At 42.7% G+C, this 20,339-nt stretch overlaps 1 protein-coding gene across 3 annotated transcripts in view; it reads right to left on the reverse strand.

The window, feature by feature from the left end:
- Positions 1 to 15,816, reverse strand: part of cnksr2a (connector enhancer of kinase suppressor of Ras 2a) — a 63,827-nt gene extending 48,011 nt beyond the window's left edge. For 2 of the 3 annotated variants that reach the window (XM_076761716.1, XM_076761714.1), the window contains exons 1-3: positions 15,242 to 15,815; positions 2,225 to 2,388; positions 995 to 1,197 (exon numbers count right to left, since the gene is read on the reverse strand). In XM_076761716.1, coding sequence (XP_076617831.1) covers positions 995 to 1,197; positions 2,225 to 2,388; positions 15,242 to 15,305 — 431 coding nt within the window. In that variant the 5' untranslated portion in view covers positions 15,306 to 15,815. Of the gene's footprint in view, positions 1 to 994; positions 1,198 to 2,224; positions 2,389 to 15,241 lie in introns of all 3 variants that reach the window. The other variant, XM_076761717.1, reaches the window with a different exon arrangement.
- Between the last annotated feature and the right edge of the window lie 4,523 nt (positions 15,817 to 20,339).

A 20,339-nucleotide genomic window follows, 5' to 3' on the forward strand; every position in this document is an offset into this window, starting at 1 on the left:
TCCCTTTAGAAAAAAAAAAAAAAACAGATTTCTCTAAAGATGTGAACAACCAACAGCTGCAGGAGAGTTTACGCTTTGCAGATCTGGAGCTTTAGCTGCACAAACAGAGCAAAACAGATATGAAACTTTTGCAGGCGCAGCATCAAAGACTGCAACAGAGGGGAGATCTCAAACTCCTGTCTCCATATTAAGTATCATGTACTGCACATTAGAGCGACAGCTAGTGATTTTACAACTGTTTGATTCATCAATTGCTTGTTCAGTCTAGAAAATATCAGAAAATACTAAATGTTCATCACAATTTCTTAGAGCCCAGGATGAATCCGAAGCCATCCAGTCCAAAACTGAAAGACATTCAGTTGCTTAAAAATTGTTCATTTCTGCTGCTTTCCTAACAGATTATTTGATCAATAACACACATGTGGATAAGTGGAAAACTTACTGTAATTACTAAAAGGACTGTAATTATTCTGAAGCAAATATAAAAGGTCTAAAAACATGCACCCACCTCACTGACAGTTACATAAAACCCCACATTAACACTAAAACACAGAATTCAGCTCATTTAAAGGGAGATAAACACCGTCTGCGTGTGTCCAGTTCCACCTGTTATTGAACCACGACAGAAAAAACAAAGCGATGCTAAATTAGGATGTTTGTATGAGGCTGCAACACTCCAAAGTCGGACTAATGGGAGGTTTTTTTTTTGTTCTCACTATGGTGAGTTTGTGAATGCAGCCAAATTATAATTGCACTATTCATGCCTTTAACAGGTCTTTTTCATTGTAGACATTTTGATATGTCACAGGAGGGAAAGTGAGGGCGCAAATAATAAAAGAAATGACGTGTGAATACCGGAGCCATCGTTAATGTCATTAATACCTGTGCATTTCCTTCTGTGAAACATGGTTACCCTGCTGATGTAAAACATTAAAAAAAATGTAAAACTGCATGTTAACCTGCGCGTTAACTCATCGGTAGAAGGTGATATTACCTGTCCAGCCAGGCGAGCAGGCTCTTGGCGGCGGTGATGAGGTCAACCACGGAGGTCAGCAGGTCGTTGGGGAGCCGCCGCGAGGACCTGCTCTCCGATTGGCTGCTGCGGCGGCGGCCGGAAATGAAGTTCTGCAGGTTCTTGGCCGAGGCGCCGAGCTTGTGAGCCAGAGTCCTGACGCTCTCCGTCTCCAGACCTGAGTTCTACACACAAACACACGCAGACATAAAGAAAGATGAGATGAACCTCCAGATAGCGAACCACCACGAATACAAATTAGAATCTCATTTGTCAACATGTTTACCAGCTTTTCCGAAGGAGTCTGGCGCATATTAATGACTTATATTAAATAACGCAGCAGAAATTACTTGAAGAGATTCTGTAAGAAGGCACCTAGCTTTCATGTCACTTTCAGCTCATCCAAAACAACAAAGTCAACTTGTTCACGTATTTAACCAATTAAACACCGCTGAAGGAACGACTTTTTCCTGTACACTTCTTGAAGTGGTATTTTCTGGTATTCTCCGAAAAGGGAAACCAAAACATCACCGTTGCCCCCCAGTGGCTGGATGCAGTATAGGTCATAAGCCCCGCCCCTTCCATGTTGGCGGATGGGACGTGGCCAAAGTAAGTTTTTCGCAAAGGTGGTTTTGGTCATTTCAGATAGCAGGACGTCGCCTGTGTCCGGGATATTTTGGCCTCATTGTTGTCCAGTGGGAGGAAGTGGAGGCGCGTCATCCATCTTTATCTACAGTCACTGGTGTGAGCCAGGAGTCAGCAAATATTAGACTGACTTGGAGACCGATGGTGACATTTAAATTCAATAAACATAAAAATGAAGGTAGCTATGACACGTTGTCCAGGTGGGTTTAGTTTGTTTTCTACCTGACAGCCTCCTTCAGTATCCTCCTCCAGGCTCCCCACAAACCAAATTATTACAGGTTGTAATTTTTTAATGTTTAGGGTGCACTCAAGGAATTCCAGTCGTATCTTTTATTTTGGCAAACCCCCCCACTTCTTGTAGCTTGAAGGGGATTTATAGTGCCATTTCTAAACTTTTGTCCTGTGATTTTGGCAATCAGAGATGTAAGGATGCGATGCAGTGCGGTGAAAGTCTACTCTCTGCAGTCTATTACGCTGTGCATTCAAGCGGAGCATGAATACATTAACAGCTGCAGCCGTAAAGATAGCTGATGAGAGTCCGGGGCCGCTCTGAAACTACAAACTCACCAGAGCACAGAGCAGGTCGACAGCCTCCAGAATGAGCTCCTGGTGTCCGATGCGAGAAACTCCCAGCTCCTCCAGCTCGGCGTGGCTAATCCTCAGCAGCCTCTCCCCGCACACACCTCCGCGCTCAAACACACACACATATTGCTGCAAGCAGTCATCCAGACCTGCAGCAAACACATAATATTATTAGGGTTACTCACTGTAAACACTCTCAGATTTGTTCCGACACGAGATCACGACCACAGTGAAAATAAATACATTGTTTTCTCCTTCGTAGGGAACTGAAAACAAAATGTGATGTTTGTTAGTACGGTAAATTGGAAGTACGCTGGGTCGACACCGCAATGCTTTGCCACGATGCTTTATCATCTGGTTTCACTATATTGAATTTACGCTGCAAGAAAACATTTAACAAGTGATTCAGTCCAGATTCCAAAAAAGTTAGGACGCTGTGTAAAACAAGAAAAATGAAATGTTATCATACACTAATCCGTTTTGACATGTATTCAATGGAAACAATACTGATGAGTAAAAAGAGGCTGATGAAGACTTGTGCTCGAGTCATAATCCTCTCACTTCATCACAAGTCACCCCTTTTACATCACATGTAGTTATTTGAATCATCGCTAATCTAAAAACATTGATTAATGAAGCTTTAAGGACTCAATTACAAACAAAATTACACTTTATTTCTAAATATTGCTCTAAAAAGTCAACTAAATATCTCATAATATCTTTTATGGCCTTTCTCTACCATCGGGGAAAATCCATTTCTTCTCGTCCTGACCCCATTATACTGCCACGTCGAGGTATACTGTTGGTGAAGGTGCCTGCTGTATATCTGCGATGCAGCATATAATCATGTCTGTTTTTATGGCAGTTATGAGAATACACATAAGGTAGATAGAAATTACAGGCCGGAGGCACAGGAGGGGAGTTCCTCCTAACAACACCATCATTCCTCATGACCTGTCTGCAGCTGAGACTCTGCTCAACACCTTCAGTCGCTGATCGATCACCAGGAACATCCCTACTTGAAATTATAGGCATCGGGCTGCGCTCCAGAAGCACTTATTGGCTTTCGTTGCCGTGCTTTTCGCCGACAGTTTCCTCCTTCAAAGTCAGCCTATAGGGAGGACAGATTTCTTTTAGTCTGCACAGGTAATGCTGGAAACATTTCTACTTATTCCCATTTGTCTCGGATAATACAGCAGCTGCTGTCTCACATTTCTGAGAGCGAATTCTGCACAACGCCTTTAACAAAGATGAGGTAAAAGTATAAAATATAGTTTGTTTGGAGAAACAACTGAGGGCCACAGGAGGAATTTAGGTCTTGTTTTCCTTTCTCTTTTTTATACATCAGGCAGAAAATATTTTGTTCCTGTCTATTTATGAGCCAAATGTGTGACACTGAGGCCTGTTTCGACATGAAATGACAGACTGTTTCCCTCTCCCACAGCGCTAAAGGGACTGATGAAGACGATCAACAATATTCGCTCTGGTATCCCGGTTCTATCCTGTACTCTTAACATTTCTGCAGGGGTTCATGGGGCATAGATTTAGATTTACTCATGTACGTTATTTTTTCAACAGTAGGTTTCCAGATATCAGCGGGTTTCCTTTCATTCCTCTAAAGCATGAAAATCTACATGTAGACTCTAGACGGTGAACATCTAGTTGAAAAGTCTGCAATGCGTTTCACAGTGATGGATGACATAAATTAAGCTTCAAGAGTTTGTCGTTGCTTATGAAATGACCCATATTAGCGTTTTATTAGTGTTTTCTGATCTGGATTCCCGTTCGGAAGGACAGCATGGTTTGTCCGTTCATGCGACTGCTATCTGACCTGCCAACGCTACATCTAAGGTATGAATTTGAAGGCTGACATGTTGCTGAAGTGTTAGCCTTAGTGTAGCACTGCAGCGAGCAACTTAAGTTTGGGCTGTAGCAGCTGAATTTTATGTTTTATAGGGTGATGGTCAAACTGCAAAGTGACATATTCAAGTGAAAGAGGTGGGGCTGGAAATTTGGTGATATAAAGCAACGACTCGTAGGACTGCCCGGTGAACTGCTTTAGCTGTCGAGCTAATCTCTAACTTGGTATTCAGCTCGATCGAGCTAGCAATAGTCAGTCAGTCTTTCGATTTCCTCAGTTCTGTTTATTTCCCCCTGACTCTTTGCTCATCATTGGACCCTATTCAAGTCAATTAAATGTTATGCAAGAGTGAAAGTAATACTCATCGAGCTAACAATCACTTTTATGTGGAACAGTTAATATTCAGAGAGAGGATGTTAACTAATGCAACACGGCTAGCAAGCTATGATAGCGTCATCCGTTTTGGACTCTCCGTCCCCTCAGACGTCAGCACTGTCAAGATGGCGCGCTATTGGCCGAGGGATCGAATTCGCAGCTCGCAGTCTGACAAAGTTGAACTCGACGCAAAGGATTTGAGCAAATTCACTCTTCAAAGGACTTAAAACAAACCCTGTGGCTGAAAGAGGAGTCGAGAGACGAGAACAAAAGAGGCACTAGATGGGCAATCAGGCAACCACCCAGTTAAGACTTTACCCTCTGCTGGATTGTATAACATCTGTGTTGTGAGTGGGACGGTCTCTCTAGATCTGCGAGTGTGTGAGCGTGTAAGTGGGTGGGTGCGTGCTTAGTTTGTGTGTGTGTGTGTGTGTGTGTGTGTGTGTGTGTGTGTGTGTGTGTGTGTGTGTGTTCCTCTGGCCTGGCTGGGTTTGCTGAGTCAAAGGAAAGCAGATCAAGACAGAGAGGCTCAGCTGCAGCCCCTGGCTCCCAAAACAATGAATGTATCCAGCTTCTAACCTCTTAACAAACAGCCAACTGGCAAACACACACACTCCAAACACACATAGACACACATAGACACACGCACACACACACACACACACACACACACACACACACACACCTCTGAGGAACGAGCATTGATTTCCCCCGCTTCAAGTCCCCGCTTTGTAATACACTCATCTATCATAACCACACTAACAAAGATGGGAAAAAAATGGGATGAGTGCGGAGGAAGAGAAGGAGAGAAAGGAGGAGGAAGACGAAGAGGAAGGAAAAAACCTCATAAGCCAGCTGCTAAATTGCATGCAAACTATTTAACACACACACACACACACACACAAATTCCATCTCTCATCACAGACGAGCAAACAGCATTTGTCGCCTTCTGCACCCTCCCGTCGCTTCCTTCCCTCCCTCGGCCACATCTGAAGTCTAAATGAAGCGTTCAGTTCCAAAACTCCATACATCGAGCTGCAGTCTGAGTAAGAATACATATATAAAAATGTATATAAACAGAGCTTTTATGGTCTTAAAATGAAGCACAATCAATTTTGAAGATGAGGCACCGTCTTTTCACCATTATCTTATTTTGGAAGGAAACTAGACAAATTGATTCCACTATCTGGAGCCCGAACACTTGAACTCGATGAGCGATATCTCGGTTCGCGGCTCCCACTGACAAGCATGAAAGGATTTGATAAGAATAAAGACATCAAATCGCTCAGATTTGATTTGTGTGGCTTCCAGCTTTAATGTGAGGCGAAGGTCGCTCAGGTACACCTCAGGTCGAGATATATTTATGAGGCAGATGCGCATGTTTGTATCTATACAAAACGGTCAAGTGGTGGAAAGTAAATTTACTAAACAACACGTTGCTTGAATGTACAGTGTGTTTATTTGATGATACTTTACATTTTAGAATAAAATACTGTGTTACATGCTCATCTTCAAGACTTTCTGCGCATTAAGTATTAAGCTGGAGGCAGGAGGCGACTAACAACACTTAGCTTAGAGACCGGAGGAAGGGGGAAGCAGCACGATGCTGGCTAAAGTTCAGAAAACCGCCAACCAGGACCTTTAAAACTCACTTATTACAAGTTGCATCTCATTAGTTAAATCTGCACACAAACAGAAATGTAAACACGAGAACTTGTGGTTTCAGGGGGTAGTTTAGTCGTCTAGTCGTCTTCGCAGAGAAAGACTTATTTTTATATAAAGTGTTAATTAGTCGGGTTTCTCCTCCTGTCTCTTTAAGTGCATTCTGCTGTTCCTTAAAGCAGCTATAATCTGTGTTTTTATGAGAAACAACATATGAAATGACAATGTGATAGGGGTCACTTGCAGCGATGAGCCCACAGAGAGTTATCACCACGATCTGCAGCTCCCCTCGGCTTTCACCGAGCTCCGCGGTGAGTTTCAGCTCATTGTTCATGAGCATCACAGCGCTCTTTTAGGCCATCGCAGGCAGCTGTTTTCAGCAAATAAGCCCCGAAAAGCCACTGTACACAACCTGCTCGCCACCAAACGGCAGACAGACACAGAATATAGCCGGTGAACATCGTGGAGCACTTAAGCCGCGGCAGATAATGCCCATGGTTTTGGAGTAAGATGTTCAGTAATCCCATATGGGTGTATTCTTCAGTCCTGCAGTGTATTTTTACACCGTGATACTGCTATTTTTACTCAAGTGAGGCGTCTGAGCACTTTTTCCCTCTAACAGCGAGACTTGTGTTTTAATGAGTGTTAATAGCAGCTGATTCCTAATAGACGTGAAGCTGATTAAAACAATGTTGGCTCTCGCAGGCAAAGTGTTACTACTGCTGCGAGAGGGAGAGCGAGGCAGGGAAGCAGAAGGGGAGATATACACTGTGTAGCAAAAGTTCACTGATAATCAGCATCGCTTATCGCTGGCAGTGAGGGAGAGCGTGAATGCCCTGAATACTGATGAGTCAAATTGTTAGTGGCATAAGCGAGCGCATACACACACACATACACACACACAGGCTGAAGCAGTGCTATATGGTTAATGTACACGCAGTATAACGACTGGATTCACTCTCTGACTGCAGCGGTTCTCGAGCTTTGTTGTCGAATTTACCTGCACAGCCCTTCATCAACATAACCACGCATTTCTCCATTCATTTTGACTATTTCGACGTTTAACCATCAGTTTTTAGCTAATTATTTCAACCACTTATCTTAGCTGGGTACCATTTATTGATACTTTGAGCTAACAGTTGTTAACAATTGTTTATCTATTACTTTTAAATACCTTTTCTTATCGATGACTGCAACATTTCAACCATTCATCCATTATTTTTAGCTGTTTCAACCATTTATCTTTTGGCTAACGTCCATTTATCACATATCAGTTCTCCATTAACACCCTTTATCCATTACCTTTAGTTTATGTCTATCCATCGCTTTTAGCTAATTATTTCAACCACTTATCTTAGCTAACTACCATTTATCGATACTTTTAGCCAAATTTTTATCCATTATTTTTGAATACCTGTTAAAAACCTTTTCTTTTTTTAGCTATTTCTATCATTTATCAAGTACTTTTCGCTATTTTTAAACTGTTTATTGATTACTCTTAGCTAACTATTCATCATTTATCTATTACTTTTAACAAACCATTTCAATCGTTTATCTTTTAGCTAACTTTAGCCAACAGTTTGAACTGTTTTGTGATTACTTTACGCGAAGTATTAGCTCACCATTTATCCATTCAACGGTTCACCCATCACTTAGCTATTTATTTTAACCATTTTTCGTTTAGCTAACTATTTCCGCCATTTTCCTTTCAGATAATCTTACCTTTTATTGATTACTTTCAGCTAACATATTTATTTTAGCTAACTGGGCAATTTCAACTGTTTATTCAATTACTTGGCAAACTATTTGACCCATTCACAGCCATCCTGTAGATAACTGTTGACAACATTTATCCATTAGCCTTGTTTTGGCTAACGCTTCACATTGTCCCCTTGCTTGCTTACTGGTTTTTACACATTGTCAGGACTGGTGTTCCAGCTGACTGTGTTTTTTGTCTTTTATTCAATTAGCAATTCCTTTTTTTTTTTTCTTCTTTTTTTTTAATTAGTTGTGCCCAAAGGCAAGTGCTGCAACTGCAGAGGCGCCACCTGGGGAACAGGCACCCCTGCTTGGGACTCTCTGGTCGACTGAATATCCAATAAAAGTGCTAAAATGTACCCGCTCACGTTTTTGAATAAATTAACAATCACAAGCTCGGTGTAAGCGCCTGTGTGGGTTTGTTGTATAATGGTGTATAATCTGTATAATCATGCGCTCACATCTCCATGTACAGTATGCATGTGCATGTGTTTGTGCGAGAGAGAGTTCATGTGTTTGATTGGTACAGAAAAAGTGTGATTCATAGCTGACTCACGTACTTAACTCCCACAGAGGCACACTTTTCACAACAGCAGGCGAGCCAAACTCCCACAAACACCCTCTTTCTCTTTGTCACACACACACACGGCTAATAAAACTAGATTTTGCGGTGACTTCTGGGATGTTAGAGAGTCCAATAAAAGATCTAGCCCTCCCAGTCAGGTTATCCGTCATCTGTTAGCACTCTGAAGCTTTGGTAACAATAAAAGCTGGATGAGCGTTCGCTGTGTTCTGGGATTTGTGAATGCTGGATGTTAACAGCCCAGAGGCTATCAGAAGTGAGTTTATGGCCGGAAGGTTGCCAGTTTAAATCCCAGTGTCGTCTTAGAAGATTTTGCATGGGGGAAACAAATCAGGCAAATCCTTTTTCTCCATTAATAACAGTTATTTGTGCTGTATTTTCTTGAAGCTCCTGACTTTGAATATTGGTGTTTGCTTTAAGTGCTCTTCATTTTTCTCAACTCCAAGGCCCTCTGCATTACTGTTCTCTCCCTATCAGCCTCCCCATCAGTCTGAGTCCAATATAAGTAGGCAAGCTAACAAGAAAAACAAACCCCATGCATGAAGAGTCAGTCAAAAGAGGCAGCTGAGGCAAGAAAATGCATCGCCCAAGGCAACCCTAAGCAAAGCAAAAGATATGTCCACTTAAGTTAGAATTTTTCACCTTGAAAATTTGCATTAGTCAATAAACAGAAAAACAATCTGTGTCAAGCAAGATTATATCCAGGTGCCTGTAAATCTCTGTTCCCATCTGGTGTTTTTAACTGGAGAAAAGTCCATTAAATTTCAGCCACAGTGACACGAAAAGCTTGTAATAGGATAAAATTAGACAATGCAGATTACTTTTTGGAGGTAAAAGTTTGTAAAACTTTCTAGCCTCGTTAAATTGGAGCTGTTGTATTTTTAAACAGCTCATAGCAGATTACTACCGCATGGTTTTAACCCTGCAATGGCAAAAATATATATTTTCCAGGTTTAGTCTCACCGTTCTTATTATCGTCTTGTGTCCAGCTGCAGCAGGCAGCTGTTTTCAGCAACCAGACAGCAGACAGCTAGAGACGAGCTGGTGAACAAAGTGGAACATTTAGCAGCTAAAGAGCCGGATATTTCCCCCAGGAGCTAACAGAGACCAAAACCAGAGCTAAAACAGATTGAAAGATGTGACTCCATGAATCCTAATGCTGCTCCCTGTCTGCTGGATGGGTCAATAGGAAATTGACTATTCGCTAAGCCCTGCTCCTGTTAGCTGTCGACCTTTCAGTTTTCCCACAGCACATAATGCAGTTTACAGAGATAATGGTGAAAGTACTGTCTGCAGCTGGCTTTTTAAATGATTCAAGATGACTTGTTTTAAAGCGAACCCCGTAAAATTTATCTTATATATACTATAATATCGAGCTAAAACACTGAGGCCAAAGCTAAAACGTCTGAGGCAAAAAGTCCTCACCAGCTGATGATCCAAATAAATGACATAAAGAAAGATTGTTCTCGTACTGCAGTGTAGAGCCAGTATGAGTGTGTTAATCACGAAGAGCATTTGTACCTGTTGAAATTAGAAATAAGAAGTCTTTGTAACGACCAGCCCACACGTACAGCAGTTTTTTTCAAAACATACTTTTTTTCTATGCGTTTTTGGTCTTTCGTCCGCACACAAACACAGTTTTAGATCAGTGAAAATGGAGCTTTTGGAAAACTCCTGTCAGGATGAAGAGACACAAACTCTCTGATAGCAGTGCAGTGGAGACAGAGGAGCAGTTTTCGGTTTGTGAAGCCATTATTTCCTTTGCTTACCTGAGGCCATTTTGTGCAATGGTGGCCAAAATAGCACTGGTGCTAACCTTGCTAAAAGGACTTTTTTTTTTATACATGTTTACACATAAATGTACAGTAACTCTTCCACTTTTAATGAGGAACAAAGGGTCAGAAGAAGTCACTGCTACACAATCCAACACTTCCACAACACAGACCACCACTGCCACTAGTTCTGAACAAGACCAGGTTGCGAGGGTTAGGGTCAGGGTCAGATTAACCCTTCCTAAGTCGTAATTTGGCTGTCAGACCTTTAGTTGCAGGTGACGGCTTTTTCAGGCTTCTGATTGGCCACGCTAACTTGATCACTGAACCTGATGCTTGAACCCCGAGCGATATCACGCTGGAGCGACGTTGAGTGACCAGAACAGCTCATACCTAATTCCCCTACGCACCACTTGTTTGCTCAGCACACGCAAATGAAGCAACAAACACAGAGTCTGGATTTTCTGATGCAAATTGACAAATGTTTTGAGTAACCTGAATCCTCATTAATCTCATCGTGCTTCACCTTAAAGCATAAAAAGATCAAGCCCACGGACCCCAAACCCTCTGATCCTAAAGGCTGTGACTATCACTTTCTCAGCTTTCTCTCGTGGCAAATGGTGTCATCAGATGTGCTCGCATGCTGTCACGGCAATTTCGCTGCTGACTTTCAAGTCTAGCAATCAAATTCATGCAAGAGAAAATAGGTAAATTTGTGCCCGGCTTCCTGCAATAACAAGATGTGGGGCAAAATTCCCATCATTCCCAGCAATGCACGGTAAGTTCTCACATTACTATTGAAGTGTACCACTCCCATATTGTTTTAGCCTCAGACGTGCCAATGCAACACTGTCGCCAAATCAACAAAGCCCAGACCTTTTGGCCCCAAACGCCTGTGGCATATGTGATCCGTACATGTTATTGTATACACACACACACACACACACACACACACACACACACACACAAATACAGTATATCATATTTCCCTCTGTCGCCACAGACACACCCAAGAGACCCAGCACGAACCGAATACCACACTAAGGCATGCCACGTGTGTTGTGTGTATATTTGTGCACGCGTGTGTGTGTGTGTGTGTGTGTGTGTGTGTGTGTACGAGCGCAAATGTCCGAGGACCCGGGTGGAGCCTTCTGTTCAGAACGGGTGTGTGTGTCTGTCAGCTGTTCTGCACAGACGGTCTGAGACGAACAACTCACCATCCACCCACACACACACACACACACACACACACACACACACACACACACACACACACACAGGGGCACACATAGACACATGCCATATGCACATGGCCAACCTATCCAATGATGAAGCTCTGAGAAACTGACACAGAATATCATGTAAATAAATCTTTGTCACGATTTCCATTTGCATTCTGCTGAAGCGTGTGAGTCAATAGCTTCCCTGACCTGCTTTTTATGCATTAAACAGACACGGTGAACAACAATTACTGCTAATATTAGTTGTTATTAGTCATTTTTCTCAGTTTATGTGGAGTGAGGGATCAGGCTGAGTTCTGTGAGAACAGCCTGATGAAACAGGGAGTGGTGACGCATCGTAGCGCTGCACTTCCAGTATGTGAAGAAAGTCAATGATTGACCCAATGAGTGTGCTGCTAAAGGCAAAAAAAAGTCATAGAATAGGACGCAGTGGTGGAAAGTACATTTACTTAAGTACAATCTTGATGTACTTTTGCTTTGAGTATTTCCATTTAATGCTACTTTGTACTTCACTACATTTACTGAAGAGCTACAATTACTAGTTACCTTCCAAATTAACGTATTATATAGAAGAATCTCATTTATTGATTTTTTCTAAGTTACTGATACTTCAAAGAATCTTGGTATTAATTAGACAAATTAGACAACAATTAGCTCAAAACGTGACTGAAACTACTGTTAGAAACACTACACTGTTTACGCTGTTTACGGTAACGATAATATATTTCTAATGCAATATAAATCGTACTGTGGTATTAATGATACGCTGTCATGATGTCACGAAACCAAGAGCAATTTTCTTGCTGACTGTGATGTGGACATCAGCAATTTGGGCATGATTTGGTCATGAAAGGTCAGATCTACGACAAACGTATGTTAGCAGAGTAAGAAGACGGTAACAGGAAAATCATTTCATCATCTCCAGCATCCAGTTGAGCCTGTGAAGAGCCAGAAATGCCAAGAAGGGGAGAGTGCAACAGCTGCCGTGAGGTCTGAACAACCAGGCAGGCTGCACTGCTGCAGTCGCTAATAGCACATTTTTCAGCATCTTTTCATTCTGTCATTCTGTCAATTCTTCCTTATTTATTCTAAGGAAGAATTGGCAGATCAGCGTCAATAAAGAACATTCCTCCAAATCTATAATCTCAGATAGGAGCAAACTCTTGTACAGTTTAGGGAGCCATGTCTCATAGAAATGACCTTTATATACGACTAATTAACAGCAGCAATGGCGATCTTTCCCCAGACGTAACCTGAGTGCTTTTGCTGCCTAAATCTAACCACAGTCTGGATGAGAACTCTGGATTCTGCTTCAAGGTGCATAAACTGTCGTGTTTCATCCACCCAAACAGACCTTGACTGGAAGTAGTCCAGCAGCGATGTCGTTTGTCAGCGTAACGTAATGATAAATGCAGATTAGCTGTACAGAAATGCAGTTTCGAGGGCACAGGGTCGACTTTACCAAAACTTATCAGCACTGGAGTCAGCTGCAGTGAATCAAAGCCCACCACAGCCTCCATTTTCCAAAAACTGCAAACTTTTTACGACCACCTCTTTGGCTTGCTATAATACTAAAAACAGAGATTTTGGGTGGTGTATAACTTTAATGACCTAATTTTGTTTTTGTGCCAGATAACGCCCCCAGATCCCATAAATCTGTGTGTTCTCACCAACAGCTGAGAAGTTGAAGGAAAACTGGGAATATGATGGCACTCCGAATACCAAAACCAAGACTGGTAACGTCTTTAAACTCAAAATAATGTTGCAGACCCTTCAGGAGGTTCTGCGTGACCTTCACATAGTCCATTTTTTGGCCAAACTGGACGACAGTATATTCATTTTTTAATGGAACTTGTACTTGCAGTGTTGGCATCACAGCTAAAACTCGGCGGTTAATTTAAACTAAATGACGGTCTGATAATAAATCAGATTAATGGACTGGTCTTTACTGTAGCAGGTCTCCTTTTGGCAGGTGGTTTTGGGGAGGTCTGGGTGATACTGGCCCTTGGATGGTGAGCCAAAACCAGTTGTCTTCAACATACAGTATTACAGCAGCTCATACTGAGAGCATGCTGAGGTTAGAAAGAGCAGAACATTGAGTCTAAAAGGAAACTCATTCCTGACACCAAATCTCATGTTCCTCCTTGATATTTTGGGACATTTTATGATATCCAGCTCCACTGTGCCTAAATGGAGAAAATGTCGAGTACGTCATATCATCCATTGTCCGCACAGAACAAAAATGCGCTGCCAAACAGCAGTGTGGAAGCTGGAAAGCACAATGACATTTCTTTTTAATGTAAAAAGAGTTTTACAATGCTCACACAGGCCCCTGGGTACAGACCTAATCAGCCCGCCTCTTGAATTATGCATGACTATAATCTGTAGTGTGATCACTGCAACGTATCCCAAGCACTCATGTAAATGAAACTCGCTTACATTTTCAGATAAATACTCATTTAGGGGTTTTTGTGTGCCTTTATCTGATGTATTTTTCTTTAAAGGCCTTCTTCTAGCACTCCTCATTCCCCAGTCTCAGTTTGGCAGCTCTTAAAAATGACGACAGTTCACGTCTGTGAGACTTTTATCAGTCTGAAGGATGAGTGAACTGAGTGTAATCCTGCTCTGTTAGTGCTGACATGTTAACAGTGGGGCCAGAGGGGTGACGCAGGCTTACCTGGAATATGATTGGCCAGCCCTCGTGCAGACGCACAATGACCACGAGGAGACACAAAATGGCTACAAAGTGACACAAAACTACGACAAAATAACGCAAAGCGAACGTAAAGAGACACAATACGACCACAAAGAGACACCAAATGACTACAAACAGACGTCTCTGTCAGTCTCCTTGACTCATACTCGTACTCATACTCTGACCATGGATGTATAACTGAGGTAGAAACACCAGCTACTTATTGATATTACGTCATATCAAAGTATTTAAAGTTGTTTCTTGGCATTAATGTATTTCTCTGCATACAACATGTAACAAGCAATACAGTTTATTAGCCACATGGAAAGAATGTGGTTTTAAATTCAACACATTTTTTAGCTGTTTCCCAAATGTGCCCCCCCTTCAGCGAAGCTATGCCCCAGTCTTACCCCCCCCATCAAAAGTTTCTAAGCCCGCCCCTGCTCTCAGCGGTGAAGTTTGGCTGCTTCTCCTCCTGTCATTCACACATTACATCATCTCCCACTGATCATCAGGTGCCAGGATGATGCACGGGCGCGCGCGCACACACAAACGCACACCTCCCACGCATCATAACATCTTGCCAGCCGCTGTCTCCCCTGCACTAATCTTCATCAGTCATGATCACTGAGTGTGTGGGAGTGTGTGTGTGTGTGTGTGTGTGTGTGTGTGTGTTTATCTCCATCCAGGTGTGTAACTAATTGATTTCTGACTATAAATTCATTGCACAAGATATGCGCATGTTTGTGCGTGTACATGCGCGCTTGTGTAGGAGTGTGCGTGTGTGTTTATCTCCATCCAGGTGTGAGGCTTATTAATTTCTGAATATAAATTCATCAAGTGCACAAGATGTGTGCGTGTTTGTGTGTGCGCCCGCGTGTGTAGGTGTGTGTGCGTGCGTGCGCGTGTGTGTGTGTTTATCTCCATCCAGGTGTGAAGCTAATTGATTTCTGACTATAAATTCATCAAGTGCACAAGATGTGTGTGTATGTGTGTGTGTGTGTGTGTGTGTGTGTGTGTGTGTGTGTGTGTATGCGTGTGTGTCTGTAGCCCACCTTTCATCCAGTCCACCACCTGGCTCGTGCTCCATTTGCTCACCGGCTCCATCACCAGCGCCATCGAGGAAACTTTGCGCCGACTCTCCGTTGCGCGCAAGCGGTGTTATTAACCCCGAACAAAAGCGCTGTCAGCCGGGCACGGCTCCCCCCTCCGACCCTCCCGCCCTCCTCCCTCCCTCCCGCGCAGCCAGGTGACTCCTCGTTAGACTATCCCGGTCCGGTCCCCCCGCCGCCGGCTCAGCCCCGTGTCGTGTCCCGTTAACGCAGCGCAGCCCTCAGTGCGGGACAGCCCGGGCGTGTGTGCAGCGGAATCCGGTACATTCCCTCGCTCGATCCGGTCTGACATGTGTCTCTTTCTCCTCTATTCCCTCCCTTCTTCCCAGTGCGCCAGTCCGGTCCTGCGCTCCCTGTGTGTGTGTGTGCGTGCGTGTGTGTGTGTGAGACAGAGAGAGAGAGGAGTGTGCGCAGGTTTGGTGTGTGCGCAGCCAGTCCGCTACCGACAGCAGCAGGGTAGGATAGATAAGTCACACCGGACTCAACACCCGACAGCATCTCTCTCTCTCTCTCTCTCTCTCTCTCCCTCTCTCTCTCTCTCTCTCTCTCTCCAGATATGATTAATCCGTGCACGCGCGCCGTGGGTGGCTCAGCGCGCACATGCCGGCGCATTTCCCTCTGGAGCAACAGAATCACGCAGATATGATGGAGGAAAGATATCATAGATATTCTCTGAAGACGTTTAATCAGCGTGCGTGCGTGCGTGCGTGCGTGCGCGTGTCCTCTGTGCACAGGAAAACACGGGCCGACCTGCACACTTTCTGCTTGTGCTGCTGAGGGAACTTAATGAATCCTCAGCCAACCTCTCCACCTCCACTCCACAGATCATTTCTCTGTACCCTCCAGCTATTTCTTTCTTTCTCTCCTTCTTTCTTTGGTTCATTTCAGTGAATGAATCAAATTAGTGAGCTAATTTAGATGTTGAGGGTTCAGGTGTTTTCGCACAGTGCATAATCCTGCAGTAACAGATTTTTGGCCACTTGGGGGCAGCAGAAACAACGCTGACCTTCACCTTTTCAGCTGCTTACTTGTAAACAGTTGCTTATTGACACATTCTGCAGTTACAGAGCAAAATCATAATTCATTTGAAGTCGTGATTGTGTCCATCTGATGAATTTAAGTCCAATATTGACTTTCTTTTAGCTCTGATTTTGGTCTCCACCAACTCCTGAGGGAAATCTCTGGCTCTGTATCGGCTATATGTTCACCAGCTATCTGCAAGTTCATTTTATTGTTCACACCTTAGAGTTTATCTGACAATGTCGTGCACAGCTGAGGGTGGAGCCTCCTGGTCTTTAATTGAGTCAAAGTACGAATACCACAACAAAAATTACTCGTTACAAGTAAAAGTCCTGCATTGAAAATGTTACTTAAGATAAAGTATCTAAGCATAATCTGAAAAATGTGCTTAAAGTATCAAAGTAACCATCATTACGTCATTATGACATTGCATATATATGACTGCAACCAATGATTACTTTCATTATGGATTAATCTGCTGACTGATTTCTCCATTCATCAACTGATTTTTTGGTTTCTAAACTTTCTAAAAGACAGTGAGAATTTCTGCATTACCCAGAGACCAAGCGACACCTTCACATTGCTCACAAAATGATTAAAAGATAAAGTAGTTGAAAGGAAAAGCAGCACGTCCTTATTTTTGTGAATATATTTGGAGCAATTATCGAAACTGTTTCCACTTTCACTTTTACTTCTCACTTCCTTTTTTTAAAACATTTTATAAAATGACCGCATTGTGTTCCTCATAAGGAGAATTTATTTGAACATTTTGATTCCTTTGCCTCTCTGCAGCCCAGCGCTGCAGAACTACGCTGTAATGTCTCCTGCGTTCGAGAATAAAGCTCCTTCTAGTCACACTAATGAAATCTTATTCATATTAATGTTTACCAGTGGGATGCTAAGCTAACACATTATAGTAATTTGAGCCAGTGTGATCATATAATGAAAGTATGATTAGGACATTATTCAATTTAATCAGATCATTAAAGATTCATTGCCTGTGCTACATTAGTATGTGAAGGCTGTGTATGTATGTCTCACACACACACACACACACACACACACACACAGATGCAGGCAAGCATTGCACACACACAGCTCAGTTAAAACAAGTGAAGAAACAACATGTACTGAAGGTAAAATCAGATCTGGTTGCTTTGATTTGATTCACTGCAGCGTCATGTCCTCTGTAGGTGGTCGTATGCACATACAGCACAGAGGCAGTAACCCAGCGAACAGTCGACCAAGAGTTTCCCAACTGAGACCTCTGCTGGTGAAAAGTGTTGCTGACGTTGGTCATGAAGTGAGAAACAGCAGTGGTACAACAGCTCTGCTCTATGACACACTTTCATTGTCATATTTTATCACAGAGACATAGAAATTGGTGTCAGGCGGTCAGTTTTTTTGGTCGTTGTTGGGACTCTCTCTGAAGAGTTTGTTGTTGCTGTTCTTGTAGGAGGGAAGTCTGCTGGAAATGAAAGCACTGACTAGTTTTTCAAGCCATACCTGCATATTAAGCCTATGATTCTTGTTTTATTTGCTTGGCTGCTCCCAAGAGGTGAAAATGAAGCTTATACTGACTTTGGTGATCCCCTAACTTTTCCTCTGAAGCTGCCATGAGGGTGACAGTTTTGTTTGAAGTGTCTCAGCAACTAGAACTAAAAGCAGAACAGAAGGCGAGTCAGGCAAAACCCAGAAACACGAGGCAGAGAAACAAACGCTAACAAGCAACAACAAGGATAACAAAAACCAGCACTGCAGTCCACTGAAAGACAATGTGGCAAACAGGTAGTGGATCACTCAGGCTTTACAGACTGGGGCGCTGATTGGATGATTGAGAACAGGTGGTAAGTGAAACTGGCTGGAAACAGAACAGACAAAGAGTAAATATACAGGAGTGCACGAAGAATGCTACTACAAAATGAAACAGGAGATGCAGTGAACAAGAGGCCATGCACATCGTCACAGCGGTAAAAACTCCCAACTGACAGCGACATATTGTCCTGTATACATGTCCAAAAACCGTGTCTGAAAACCTGAAGAATATCAGCACATCTGACATCAAAATCGGAAAATGCTCCATTCGATATGAGGCCTAAAATGGGAAACACTACCAGAATACGCTGTTTACACGGTGTGAAAATTCAGAATATTGTCATATTCAGAAAAAAAGTGCAATATGAGTGTGCATATGAGCATAATCAGTGACTGTGGCAGGAAGCGACTAAATCAATGAAGGAACTGACAGTTAATAAACTGCACATGAAGAAGTGAAAAGGGGATCAGAGACACATGAACGTTCATTAAAAACGATTTTCTCACACTGAGGGCACAGCGGCTGCAGAGGGGAATAAATTACACTTCAGTCTCTTATAAATCGCTGGTTTCAGTTTCAGTAATGAAACTGTGATGAAAGATCAAAATACAAACGCACAATGAAGTGGTTAAGATGAGGAAAACCAGCAGTTCCTCTATCGCTAATTTCCCAGTTTGTTTTTGGTTTTTTGGGGGTTTTTTGCTGTTGCAGGCAAATGTGGTGGAGCTCAATGTTTGATGTGGTTTTTGCAGATTGTGCAATAATGGATGCTTCCCAAAAAAAAAAGGGAAAGTAAGATTTATCTGAATCAAGAAGAGGTGCGACCACCATGCGGAGAAGCAAAACTCCCCTCAACTGACCATGTGACAAAAGAAGCTGACAAGTTAATCATTTCCTTAATTTCCTCATTCCAAAAAAAAACCAAAACAGGATAATCAGCCCGTTTTCATGAGAAAACAGAAGGTCGTTTCCTCTTACTGCTCGTCACGTTTGTCAAAGATCAGGAGTGCCCTGCCGGCGTGTACAGGTGGCGTCGTGACAACTGTGGCGACTGATTTAAGCTGAAAACGTCAGATCCCGTCATTGATCAACACATCAGGCTGCACTTCAGTCAAGGTCAGTGAAAAGTCAAAGTAAAAGCTCTCAGTACACCTCCGACCACTTCTTACCACAGCTGATATTTTTCTGTTTCTTTTCCATTTCAAAGTATATCCTCAGATGGCATTTTCACAGTGCGTCGTATTCTTCTCCATGCTACATCTTTTATGTCTGAAATCAACCTGCTTTGAACTCTCCTTGAGCATTACACAAAAACTAATTGCCATCAGTGTAATTACTCAAGCCCACGCTGAGTCACCCTGTTCACCTGTTTACTAATGCACCGTGTCTCTGCCTCATGTTGTTTTAATGAAGTTGAGCTGTGAAAAGTCTCAGCGGTCTTTATTTCCTCTGGCTGAAGGTACAGAGAAACTGAAGTGTTGCTGTTGCAGGACATGTCTCCCTGCTTGTTTTACACCAGTCATTACTAGCTTTTCTAGAGGAAATGATTAAAACCACAGCTCTCAGATTGGTACAAAAAAAAGAAGTAAAAAAGGGAACACAGGATAGCCACGAAGAGAATTAACAGGAACGTCTAGAGCCCATGTAGTAACAGCCTTAATGAACCTTTGTGAACCTTTGTGGACCTTGCTCCATCCTCGCATGTGAACGCCCCTGTCATATCCAATCATAATACTATCACCTGTTACCAACGGGCCTGTTTACCTGTGGAATGTTCCAAACAGGTGTTTTTGGAGCATTCCACATCTTTCCCAGTCTTTAGTTGCTCCTGTCCCAACATGTTTGAAACGTGCATCAGATTCAGAATGAGCAGATACTCACAAAACTCAATGAAGCTGATGAGCTCAAAATATATTGTCTTTGTACTTTGCACAGCATCCCAACTTTTTTGGAAACAAGGTCGTGCATGACGGCAAAATCAACATCTGGGAAAAATTAATTCTTATGTTGAATGAAAGGTGAGAAGCTTGAATATACAGTGAAGGTTAAGACTGAGATGCAACTGATAACAAGAAACAGCCAGCCCTCTGACCCACTCTCACTTCCTCATTATATCTATGGAAGCGAGGACAGAGGCCACAGGCCGAGAGGTGATGTTCATATCGTATGGTGGTTTGATCTGAGAGGAACATTTTGTTCAAGCAA

This window comes from Chaetodon auriga, chromosome 21 (genome assembly GCF_051107435.1).
Source record: "Chaetodon auriga isolate fChaAug3 chromosome 21, fChaAug3.hap1, whole genome shotgun sequence".
Classification (NCBI taxonomy): Eukaryota; Metazoa; Chordata; class Actinopteri; order Chaetodontiformes; family Chaetodontidae; genus Chaetodon; species Chaetodon auriga.